A 13097-nucleotide genomic window follows, 5' to 3' on the forward strand; every position below is an offset into this window, starting at 1 on the left:
TTTTACCTCTCTTTTCAAGGCTATTGGCTTAAACAATTCTTCCACCTTAGCATCTCCTCATTCAACCTATTCAAATATGTCCGTGTAGACTCGTCTCCTTATCGGGTAACACAAAATAGCTTCATAAAACATTTCTTGGTAGGTATGTTGGTGTTGAAGCATGTCATTAGCTTAGTGTAGAGGTCATTAAACCATTCAATGAATATTGGCTTCAAATTATTGTACCATACATGCGCAGATCCTCGAAAGGTTATGGAGAGGATTTTACACATTGAGTCATTATCCTGGATGACCAGCTCTAAGCTACTGCACACATTTAGTACATGCTCCCTCAGATCAGCAAGACCATTATAATTGTCCAGACTTATTTTTGTGAAAATATAATTCTTAAGGAGTTAAGTGTTCAATACTCGTTTGGAAAAAGAGAAACCCCTCTACTAATGGGCATTATATGTCATTCTCCTAGATATGTTCATGTACAGACCGTCTCATATACAAATTATGAACCTGGAGTTTAAAGGATTCATGGTATATTTAAGCTCATGAGTCTTACTCTTTTCTGGAATTGAGGGGTTAAAGAGTAATTTCACCCTTGTGATATTTTGAGTTGTATTCAACTCAAAATAATACGTATTGAATCAATATTAAATATTGAGACACTCGTATAGGGTCTTAAAACTTTTATAAGATAGAGTTGGGCGCAAGTTGTTTGAACCCATGAAAAGTGAAAAATAAGCTCATGTACGCTGCCTAGTAGGAGCCCATACAGTGGGGCTCATCCCTTAGGATGAGCCTATAGAGTGAGGCTCCTCTTATAAAGCGAGCCCATTAAGTCGGACTCTTGCCCTAGAGCGAGACCATGCAATTAGGCTCCTCCCTTAAGACAAGACCATGGAGTGGAGCTCCTCTCATAGGGTGAGTCTAACCCATTGAACCCCCAACCTTGGTTATTATAGATTCCATTGAGTTTAATAAATTTGTTTCGATTTGGTTTCTATGAGATTATTACAATTTTAAATAAATATTTTGGTATTTGGTTGATGCTTAATTTTATAAGTATTTATTTCAAAATGAATCAAATGTCAAATGATAAAAAATAAAAAAATAATAATAACAAAAAATCAAAGTAAAAAAAACAAAAAGAACAGTATTGCATTGTTCACATAAAAAGTGCAAGCATGTGATTTAAGTTCAAATGCTTTGATGTTTTTATTAATTTACCAATTTGTTATTGTCCAAAAAAACCTTATTAGAGTTATGCACTGCTTATACAAGTGGGGCCTTAGGCAAGTGGGACCGAGGAAGACCCATCCGCCTGGGCGTATATTTTTGTATCTTCTTATATAATGTAGATGATAAGTCTTTTTTTTTTTTAATAGAAAAATTGTAATAGATAACATGCTATTTGTCACAATGTAGAAAAATTACCTATCTCAACTCTTAAACTCGCAACCTTAGCTTAACCTAACACCCTAATCACTCCAGCTAAGACACGATATTAATCTAAAATGATGAAAAAATATGTTAACCTTGTTTTTTACAGTTCATATAGACAATTAAACTAATTTTTTAGTTGTTAGTATAATTAGCTCAAGTCTTCGATAGACTATCTACTTTGTAACAAGCCCATAACTATTTTTTGTTAGCCTTTTTTTTTTTTTTTAATTCTACCATTTGGGTTGTTTTAGCTACATCTTTTTATGTTTTATTTTTTATATATATTTTACCCTTTAACGTGGGGTATTTATTTAATATTAGCTTTTAGTATTAAATTGATGGTAAATAGATTTTTGTATATTTTTTATCAAGTAATAAAAGTTTTTTGCTCCTTTTTTATCTTTAATTTTTTTTTTAATTCTATCATTTAATATTGGATTTTTAATTTCTTTGGGTTTTTTTTCCATTTTTTATCCTTTTTTTTTTTTAGTTTCAATTTCATAATTTAATGTGAGATTTTATTTTATTTTATTTTTCAGTAATGAGTTGATTTTTTTTTTTAGACCTATCCAATGAACAAGATCATTTTACAACAACTCCTATATAATTTAATTTAAAACCCGTGCTCTTAAAAAAATAATTGGGTATTGATATTTTAAATTTAAACCACTGTAATGAGTTTTATAATATTATCAAAAACTTTCTGGTAATTTAAATATTATTTTTTCACATTTAATAGATTATTAATCCAAGCTGCAGCGATGAATAAACTAGTTTTAACGAAAAGATAATATTATTATGATTCTATTGCTTGACCGACTAGGATACATGATATCTTCACACCATAAGCATCAAGCTTCAGGGATTTCCTACGCAGCTTCTCTCACTTTATTTGCTTAACTATTTACATAATTGCACTTGCCAGGAAAGCGCAGGATAGTGTAATTGCTGGGTAATCACAATTGTAGGCGAACATTGACTAGTTCATAAACCGCGGCATCAGGGTAGGTTCTGAGTGTTTTCTACACATCAGCTGATGCTCCATCGATCCACCACCAACTGCCATTGATGGAAGACTTGGGTGTTATTTTTCACCATCCGATGGCGGATCCCGGTTGAGCTGCTACACCATGATAGGTTTAAGTTATTTCCTAGCTAATTGTTGTATCCAAGATGGGCACTGCTTGGTAGGTTCCCCATCTCCACGTCTCCATGATCAAATATTGAATACCCAAGTGGTTGAAATGATCTCGCAATCGACTGATGGTGACTGGGGTATTGATCCACTAGCTCGCCTGTTTATTTATTTATTATAAAGCGATTCCATGGTTAATATATAGAATGAAAGGTCTTATTATTTGCATTTTTTATCAAAAGAAGAATTAACTATATATATACACACCTTGTGTGAGCAGAGGTGTGTCACTTGAAATCCCAACAATCTCCTCTAAAGAGTTCCATTCTACATATGCCCGTCTTACCAAAGTGTCAATATAACCCTGTGCAAATGTCAAGAATGAAACAAATAAATTATCACAAGAAAAGGAAAAAAAACAAAAAAAAACCTGTGCAAATGTGTGCCTGGATGATCCCTTACCGTATTGCTTGGAAGCTCTTTAGTGGAGTACGAATTCCCGTCGATCACTGCGTGCACAATTTGACATATAGGGTCGAAGGTGATGGTGCAATTGGGCCGTCGAAAAACAAAATGTTTGTTCCCCAGATCACAAGTCCTAGCATGTTTTATTGTAACTTCCCACATTTTCTCAGACATCCCAACGCCTAAAATCTGTTCAAGTAATAGAAACGAAGTTAATTTCTAAAAAAATGTATGAATTGCCGTGCTGTAAAGGGAAAATGTAAATCCATACCTCCCTAAGCCTCCGTGGGTCAACAACGGACAACTTCAAGAAGTCCTGCACGGTGCTAATGCGCGCGGCGGCTAGCTTCTTGTGGAAAGCCCCGTCTTTCCCTATCTTCTCAAGTCGCCAAACTTCGTCTTGTAGCATCGGTGGATGATGCTTCTTGTACACTACAAGTGGAAGATTATTATAGAAGATGAATAGGAAACGAAGATTTCTCAAAGTTCTCTTTTTCAATCGATGAGAGAAAAGGAATGAGTAATTAATTATCATTGATGAGTGGACAAAATCAAGCTGTTTGTATTTTATTGGGACTGCTCGTTCCAGGAGTTAGGATCTTGGGATTGTTCATGGTAGGACACGTGATCAGTTGCCGATCTCAGTTAGAGTTTAACCTATTGAATATATACATTGACTCTGAAATTTGCTGGGCCCCCTTGATTCAAAATAATTTTTTAATGCCCAGTCAAATAATGAAACGACACGTAATGTTTTTCTATCATATAATTATGATAATATTGTTAATGACTAGTGAAATCGTGTTAGCTGTTCATTCTGTTTAGCCCCTTCCTTGGTTTTTGTGTTATGTAATTTTTCTAATTATTCTTAAAAGAAGAATTATTTAGCAAAGAGTATACTATTATGTTAAGTAGGTCAAAAGTCATAATGAAAGCCTTTTCTCTCTCTCTATATATATATATATATATATATCAATGTGAGAGCTACATGCATTCTCGTGCTGTAAATTATTAATCATAGCAAGAATAATAGTTTGTTTGGGATTATGATAGCGGTTATGATTTAAAATACATTTCGTTTAGAAATACATTAAGACGATGCTTTTCTATTTTAAAAAAATATATATTTTTGATATCAGCGAATCAAAATGATCTAAAAATATTATTAAAATATTAATTTTAACAAAAATAAAAAGTTTAAAAGAGATGTTTCAATGAAATTAGTATTATTTAACAAGAATGATGGCATGTAACGCGATTACTCTAAAACCTTATAAGAGTAAGAAAGTTTAAATTGATTTCAATAGTTTTGATGTGAATATTAAAATCATTATAAAAATCTCAAAAAAATAATAAAATTGATGTCTATTTTTAAATGAATAATAGTTTTATAAAAATATCTACATCGCAATTACCAAAAACACACTATCTAATAATAACAATAACTGATAGAAAATAAACAAATAAATATGTAAATATTAATGGCATCCGATTCCTCCACCCTAGGAGTTTTGTGTTGAAACGTGAAGTATGATAATTATTTTAAAATCTGTTGTATAGCGAAGCATGTACGTAGAGTTATGCTATATACTAGGAAAAAGAATAGCTATTTCCCTTTTCTTCTAAAAAAAAAATGAATTATCCCATTTGAAATCATATAAAAATGCACATCATGAAGTACTAGGCTAGGCGCTAACATTAGAAATGTTAAATAAGCAGAAGATAAAATAATTGAGGGGCAGCAAATTGAAAAGTAAGCAAAGATTATCTTGAAAAAGGTTGGTAAATATTATCGAAGAATATAATTAGTATAATAATTGAGAAATATTATACGATCAGTTCTATTATCACCAACTCACGTACGTTCGGTAGACATAAAATACCATGAGCTAATTGTAGATTTAAGGTTATATATGTCTCATGCTAGAAGTCATGCTTCAATTGATGAGACATCATAATGAAATATTAAGAAAGAAAAAGGATAATTAGGAAGAAGAGACTTACATTCTCCACGATGATCTTTGACAACAAAAGCTTCAGTGATTGCTTCACGAATCCTGACTCCTTGATAGCTCTCCGGAACAACTCTTGCACCAAGCCTGAATTTCCTGCTCCTAATCCAACTCGAATTATCGGTGAACTCGATCTCTCCGATCGGTGCAAACCCATCCCTTAGTGTAACCGATAGGCAATCTCCGGCGAGCAAAGGTCGCTTGCCTGTTCTCTCCTTCACAATATTTCTGTTAAATTCTTCACTAGTCCAAGTACGGTTATCATATGAAGGGTAGTCTCCGTCGAGAACCACAACTTCAATTTTGACCGGGTGAGGAAGGTATGTCGAAACGACTTGATCACCCCTTGTGTCTACAAGAAGGATTTGGAGCGGAGAACTCTCAAGATCAACTATTTTGCTCCCTGTAAATATAGGGAGCAAGAGATTTTTGCTGAACATTAGTTGTAGACTTGACGGTTCAAGGGATTGGATTCGCAACGAAGGTGATCTAGTCAAAGAGCATGTTGAACGTCTTAGATTGGTTTCCACTTCTTCATTCACCTAAGAAAAAACATGTTTAATAGAATCAAATTAATTGTTCTTTGTAATTTGTGGCATGCTTTATGTATTTTTGGTAGGGCTTTTACATGCATGTAAGTTGTCCAAAAAAACAAAATTAGTGCAAACCCTGGATTGGAAGACATATAACATTTATGTTCGATCAAGTAGAGAAATGGTGTGAGGATCTACAAGTAAAACGAAGTATACTTAAGGTTTTTTCTTAAACAAGTGCTATTATGAAAGAATGAACATGAACTACAAACATCTCATGTATTCAAGTTGTTTCTTCTTCATTGGAAAAAACATAACTTAGTAGAGCTTAATTAATTAACTTACAACTCTCCTGAGCATTGGCTCTAAGGCCAAACAGAAGTTCTTTAAGGAATTCACCATAACTGCTTCTCCAATTACCCTGTAAATAAATAGAAATCATTGCACCACATGAGATACACCTTCTTGATGGCAGTGCAATCTCTTTTGTTTTCTTCAAATATCAAACTCAGTTTTCACAAATAGAAACAAAAGAACTGGAAAGTACAAAAAGAAGAATCTCAAACACAAAATTCAAGCACGTACGAGGCAAAAGAAGGTCTTCTTCTCATTCTTTTCTGATCGTTGGGCTGATCCAAGTCCGAACCCGGTTCTTCAAGAAAACGTTTACCTGCCATGTGATTTGAAGATATTTATGCAAAAAAGAAGAAGAGTTAATTAGAAGATGAAATGGCGGAGGAGTTTCGAGTTCAGGGTTGATCAGTTGTGCTTAGGGCTTCTTTTATCTACAAGCGGTATATAAGGGCACAAAAAAAATTTAAAAAAAAGAACAGAAGCACTTTCTTGGAATCATGGAGGAAATAACTTGGTAAATGGAAAGGCGGAGTGACCTACGGGTATAAGATGTCACGACTTTGACTCCAAGTCAACCCCAATCAAGCGTGATTGATAGGTTTTGGGGAGATTGATTCTTAAATCGATGAATTGTGCGGCTGTGATCATTCAACGGATTATACGGTACAAACATTTGCGTCTATGAAGATATATTGGGTTGCTCTTAATGGAGAATTTTGCCGTTCGATCATTTAAATATTCTCGTGTGAAAATATAAAAATGGTCAGACATCGGCTTCATTTCTGAGAAGCATCCTGTGTTTTGGAGGTGGTGCCAGGAGATGGGCCCCGAATTCAGTAGCTGGTAAATAATGAAATCACCATGACGAATACTTTTCTTTTCTTTTTTGGCACAGAGAAAATATGTCCTGATGTTTGTCTTTAATGCTTAAAACTATTGCGTTGATATTTATATTCTATCAAATTATTTTAATATTAGTTAAATCACCCTGGCAGATATTTTCAAAATTAAAATTATGATTTTATATTAAAAAAACTTCATTGTTGGGTTCTATTTTTTATTCATAACAATTTAGGGTTTAAGATTTTAAGAGTATGTTAGTTAGGATTAACTTGAGAGAGTGGGAGAGAGTGGCAGGTTTATAAGAGGGAAAAGATGGTGAATAGTGTCTAATAAGGGTTGAGCCATATTGAAGGCTTGGATCGCCTATAGTCCAGGTTAAATTTTTGTAAAAAAAAAATTTGCATTAATATTACATCAATTCAAGTTACAATTAATAAAATTAGCATAAAAAAACACGCTTTCTCTATTAATTCAACCACCGATTTTTTTCATTAGAATCTCTATCTTTCTAAGCTGAGAAAGATAAAGTTAAAAATTGTATCTCGTCTTATACTAGATGATCATGTCTTGTTTTCTTTTTTTATTTACGTGGGTGTCCGAGCTAGCTTGCGCGCACCACGACTAATCTCACGGCTCACTGAACATCCTGCAAACCCAGTGAGCATGTAAGGCACCGCGGGGGTGACAGGCGTACACGGTGAGATTTGAACCCAGGATGCAGAGGAAGGGAACAAGTCCCTTCAACCGCTGGGCCAAGACCTCAAGTGCATCATGTCTTGTTTTCTTATATATTCAGCTTATAAAATTTAACAAAACCAACTCCCGACTTTATTCCATTTATTGTACGATACTACCTAGCACATAAATTCAACTACTAAAGCATTAAAGCATTGCTTCAAACTTTAAAAGACATCAGATTTGATCTTTTCCTTGTATATGTGCAATTTTTTTAAACACAATATGAGATTAACACACCACATATGAATACTTTGTATAAAAAGGCTACAAATCATTCATCTTAATAACAAGGATAGGTGACAGTTTACCCACACTATTGTTGTTACCTAATTTTGGACCCTACATGCTGGAGACAGTGTATATCTTTTTTGAACTGAGTGTAGGAGTTTAGCTCATGTTCGCCAGAAGATTGACAAAAGCAAAGAAAGAAATATTTTTTTCAAAATCTTGTTTGAGCTGTTTTCTGCTCGTTTTATCCTTTCTCTTTGCTACCAAAATCATCAGGTTTTTCTAGGTTGATCAGGAGTCTTCATAATGCTAAATTCGTTCCTTCTTTATCTAGTCTTTAAGGTTGGATAAATACCTCAGAATTTGCACTAAAAAAATGGTTCTGCTGCTGTCGTAATTTTTTGTTCCAACTTAGGCTCTGATTCTGATTTGGTTTCGCACGATATCTGACCATCCTAACTATATTTTGTCACTCGTGACATGTTGAAAAATTGACGTACACCTTTATTAGGTCCTAGAGATCATTGTTCTTAGGGCAGATTCTCAGTCAAATTTGGATGCTTAGCATTGTCAGATCAAGAACCTTTTTGACCAACTAGATTACTGTCAGATTCTGTTATCTAAAATAATTTTATCTCACTTCGACTCCTCATTAAAGTTGTAGTCTTAGACGTGTAGATGATTTTGGGATTTTGAATCGCTTGATTTTGATATCCGAAGCTCAAGATATTCCCGTTTGAATATATAACGAAAAAGCAAATAATTCTGCCGCAAGAAAGATATTGACCCGAGTTTGCACTAAAATATAGAGCGAAGATTTCCTATATAAAATCCAGAATAATATTAAGTTCAGAGAGCTACACACTTAAGGGATGCACAATTGAAAAATTATGCATTGACAGAGATTGAAAATACTGTGCAAAGGAGTGGCAAAACCTTTGCAGAAATGTTCAACAGGTTGGAAGAAGAGATGAATTATGGTCAGGATCAATTAAGGCGGGAATTGTCCAGCTTAACCAGCGTTGGAATGATGAACGAAAACAGATTTATTATGTGGTTATTGAATCTGTGGAAAAACAAAATTATAACAAAAAAGGTCGATTGTTTTTTGTCTGAGGTCATGGTGGCACTGAAAAAACACATACATGGAAGACAATTATTACCAAACTCCACTCAGATGGTAAAATTATGCTTGCAGTGGCATTATCCGGTAAGGCTCAGAGTCAGAATTCAAGAGTAAGAGACAGATGATATGCTAACACTGTATGTTGGTCTTTTTAGCTAAGAAATCTAAGCAATCTCTATCTCTCTCTTTTTTGTTCACTTATCCAATCTCAATTTCAACATTTCAATTTCGCGTTTTTTTACAGTGTCTTACATTCGAAAGCAATCCCAGAGTTAAAAAGTTCTAAAAAAAGCACAATATCTTACAAAAAATGAATATATCTAATCTACAGCCGAAAAATAAAAACCAACTAATCTTAGCATTCAAAGTGGTTGAATACATGGGACGAATTCAACCACCTTCACTTCGGTAGTCACTAATTGCAGCACTGATCCAAAGTTTTAATGTTATATGAGAAAATCAGGAATAGGTGGTGTTTGAGCAACCACATTTAATGGTGCATCAGCTCTTTGACGAGTTTTGTGTTTGCCATTACGATTTCTACTCTTCTGTTTTTCTTTCTCCCCACCATCTTCCCTTCCATCACCATCCTTCTTCCCTTGACTTTTCTTGCTTTTCTCTTTACCATGACCCCTGTGTTTACTTCTCCTTGAACTTGGATTTTCAGGATTGTTCTGTTCCCTAACAGCTAGATCTTCATTTGAATCAGATAGATCAACATTTAGTTTCTCCTTCCCTTTTTTCTTAATAGATGACTTATCAGATGGATTACTTTGAGATGACGCAGGTTTAGCTTCATTACCTAAGAGTATATCACGAATGGCACCAGAAAGTAAATCATCTTTCACCTCTGGTTTCTTGGCAGTGACAGGTGCTGCATCTCCTTCATCCAACTTCACTACCACGGGCCTAGGCTTTGCATGGTTTGGCTTTCTCTTTGAGACTAGTGATTGGTTTGTAAGCGTAACTAAATCTTGGGTGTCATCATTTGTATTAATGCCAGAACTTGGATAATTGGCAGGTGGGTAATCATTTGCTATAGTTATAGTTTCGTTCTTTTCTGAAGGGAGGTAATACAACTCATGCAGCTTCCGGTGTTCTGTAAGCAAGGAAGTGGCCTCGGTTGATGGTTCTGGATCTTCTTCATCTTGGAGGTTAGAGAATGAAATGCCAGCACTTTCTCCATAATATGGACTTCTAAGAGAAAATGAACAAGATGAAGGCAATTCTACATTTCCACATATTGCTTCCAAGTCAGCAAGATTCCCCTTAAGCACTAGCTCATCTGGTATTAGTACTCTCTCCTGGGCAGTTATTGAGACTGGACCAAGCTCCTCAGAGAAAGCATCATGTACCCATTCAACAATTCTGGAAGCACTCACTTCTTCGGTCTCCAAATTTGCCTCCTTGAGCAGCGAAGGATTCAATATATCCCGTTTTACCAACTCAATAAATCCAAGTGCATTCCGTGCTCTCTCCTGTATTTCAACATCATAGCTGCCTAATAATGGACACATAGCCAATTCCATCAAGTTTAACAGTTTAAAAACAGATTCATGCGTGAAACTCTTTTCCTCCATTAATGCAGATGTAGACAACTGTCCATGCCCACCATTAACAACAGAAGGATCTTCATAAGATTGGTTTGAATTCCTTGGATTGAATCCTTCATCTTGGTCACATTCAACTGGAGCTTTAGCTGATGCTAAATCTGAACTTTCTGAGCATTCCCTTTTAGAAGCCAAATCTGAAACTTCTGATGTCATATCTTCCTTTTGCACAAGGTAAGAACATACACAAAAGATTAGGACTTTAAAAGCAGACTGCATGTAAACTGTTCTGATTGATGAAGGCAGGAGACCGGTACGAGGCTGTAGCAATGCCTCCATAAGTTCAACTGGGTTCCTCGAGAATTCTACATATTCCCCACACACCCAAGCAGCAGCAGATAATATCCTGTGCAGAAAAGGATTCCCAAGTAATGCTGGATCAATCAGTAAGTGACGGCCAACACGAACAAGCTCTGGCCTAACATCCTTGACTCTCATACCTATATCAATTAGCTGATTCTCAATTTCTTCCCCCTTCTGGCAATGTGGAATTGTTGACATTTCCCCGAGAAGCGACACATACCAATCAAAGTCAATTATAATCTCATACACGTTCTGGCAACAAGTTGATAAAATTGAACCAAGAATCTCATTGCAGAACTCAGGGTCAGATTTGAGCGCATAATTAACCAAAACCCTGCAAATTTCCACCACATTGCCCTCTGAAACCATTGCCATAACCAGACGCAAAGACTCGAGTTTAATATTCGGATCTTCATCACTCAAAGACTGAATCACAACATCCTTATTCTCCAAAACTGCCCACAAATGCTTTGGCGCCATAATTGATAGCGCATGCAGTCCAAGATACTTAAGATTCGGATCATCCTCCAATAAAAACTCATGAATTTTGACAGCTGCAAGCTTCACTGCAGATTCATACTCAGTGAAGCTAGCGACCACAGTCCTAATACACTCAAACACCATCGACTTCGCCCCAGTCTTTCTCATATGATCACAAATCGGCTCAACCACCCTTTTAGCCAACCTAGGCTCTAAAGGAGCCAAGTTTGCAAAAATCTTTAAGACCTTAATCAACACCCAATTATTCCTCGAATCAACCAAAATCCTATAAAACTCAGGTGCCAATGGAAGATACGATCTGGGTTCTTTGGAAGCAAGCTCACAAAACACCCCAACAACTGCAGACAAAATTTGCGAATCACTACTCTCCAAACTCTCAACAAGTCTCTTAAAACACACCCTAACTGCATCTGGGTATTTTTCAAAAAGCCTTAAAACAACACTTACAGCTTTCTTTCTAACAAAAACCTTAGAAGTGGACATCAAAGTGAAAACTTCAGAAGTAAGATCTCTACATAAATCAACAGTGCCAATTCTAGATAAGCAATCAAGAGCCAAACTCACCTCAAACTCATTGCCACTATTGAGATCCTTCCTTAATTGATTAGTGATCAGCAAAATAACAGGTGTGGATTCGTTGAAGGACTGAGAGATCGCAAGATAACCAATCTTTTTGTGAGCGAAAGTGGGAGATGAGATGCATTCAATGGCGTGAAAAGATGCCCATGACATGTCAATGGAGTGGATTGAATTGAGGTAAGTGAGTTTTTGAAGGGCAGTGGATTTGGTTTGCAAGTCAGTGGTTTTGATTTCTCTACGGATTTCTTCAATAACTTTGGATATGAAAGTGGATTCGGTACTTTGTTGGTGGCGAAGACCTTTGATTATGTCATCTAAACTGCGCTGGAAAAGGGTGTCCATTAGAGAAGGAGATGCCATTGAAGAATTAGAGATGGGTTTTGATTTATGAATTGAATGAGGAAGGATTTTTTTTCCTTCTTATTTATGTTTTTGTTCGGTGGTGTTTTAGGGGAAAGCGTCGAAGAACAAGGGTTGTTCCTTTTTTGGGAAGTGAAATTGCAGGAGGAAGATGGGTTGAGTTAGTTACATCTTAATTTTGGAAATTATATATTTAATCTTGATGTTTCTAAATCCATTTTATAAAAACATTTCATAATTTTTTTTTGGTGTTTTTTATTAATTTTATTATTTTCAAGTTTTTCATCTGTCATTTTTAATCATTATTTTTTAATAAATTTAAAAAAATATATTAATAAGTTTTTTTATGCTATTTTTTATAACATAGTCAAATACTGAAAAGTATATTTCAAGTTATTTTTCTTAACATTATCAAATATAAAAAAATAATCCATACTCTAGAAATTCAATTTCTAAAAAGAAACTACTTTATAGCAAATAAATAATATTGATTCACAAGTAGTTTTAATTTCTCAACTAATTTCTTCAATAATTTTAGGATATGAAAGTGGATTTAACACTTTGCTGGTTATAAAGAACGTTTGATTATTATAAAATATACTCAAAGTGTGAGTTTTTTATTGTAAACAACATTGTTCACTCTCTCGCATTTTACTATGGATTTACAGTTCAAAAAATTTTATTTTTTTCATTTTGGTCCCTAAACTTGTTTTTCCTACAATTACATCCTTTTAAGCCAAATTAAAGGACAATTGAATCAAATTTATTGACTAAGGGTAAAATTGCAGTATGGGGGACCGAAGTGGAAAAGGCACCCTAAATGGGTGATGGTTTCAATGTTCTCCCAAAAAGTTCACTTTAATCCTCAAGCTT

At 34.9% G+C, this 13097-nt stretch overlaps 2 protein-coding genes across 2 annotated transcripts; both read right to left on the reverse strand.

The window, feature by feature from the left end:
* Positions 1–2208: 2208 nt before the first annotated feature.
* LOC118046336 (protein SAR DEFICIENT 1) lies at positions 2209–6376 on the reverse strand. The gene is made up of 7 exons (XM_035055183.2): positions 6168–6376; positions 5928–6003; positions 5042–5591; positions 3309–3469; positions 3035–3226; positions 2840–2936; positions 2209–2732 (listed from the first exon to the last, which is right to left on the reverse strand). The coding sequence occupies exons 1-7, from the start codon at positions 6257–6259 to the stop codon at positions 2593–2595; spliced, it is 1308 nt and encodes a 435-aa protein (XP_034911074.1). The 5' UTR covers positions 6260–6376; the 3' UTR covers positions 2209–2592.
* Positions 6377–9036: 2660 nt separating this feature from the next.
* Positions 9037–12390, reverse strand: LOC118046335 (AP-3 complex subunit delta). The gene has a single exon (XM_035055182.2). It carries the CDS (start codon positions 12222–12224, stop codon positions 9318–9320), a length of 2907 nt encoding a protein of 968 aa, XP_034911073.1. The 5' UTR covers positions 12225–12390; the 3' UTR covers positions 9037–9317.
* Positions 12391–13097: the final 707 nt, after the last annotated feature.

This window comes from Populus alba, chromosome 12 (genome assembly GCF_005239225.2).
Source record: "Populus alba chromosome 12, ASM523922v2, whole genome shotgun sequence".
Classification (NCBI taxonomy): domain Eukaryota; kingdom Viridiplantae; phylum Streptophyta; class Magnoliopsida; order Malpighiales; family Salicaceae; genus Populus; species Populus alba.

Coding starts and splice junctions, on each gene's coding strand:
- LOC118046336 (XM_035055183.2), bottom strand. CDS start 6,259: ATGGCAGGTAAACGTTTTCTTGAAGAACCGGGTTCGGACTTGGATCAG. Junction 3,227..3,308: donor ACCCACGGAGGCTTAGGGAG/GTATGGATTTAC, acceptor TTACTTGAACAG/ATTTTAGGCGTTGGGATGTC. Junction 2,733..2,839: donor CACACCTCTGCTCACACAAG/GTGTGTATATAT, acceptor ATAAATAAACAG/GCGAGCTAGTGGATCAATAC.
- LOC118046335 (XM_035055182.2), bottom strand. CDS start 12,224: ATGGCATCTCCTTCTCTAATGGACACCCTTTTCCAGCGCAGTTTAGAT.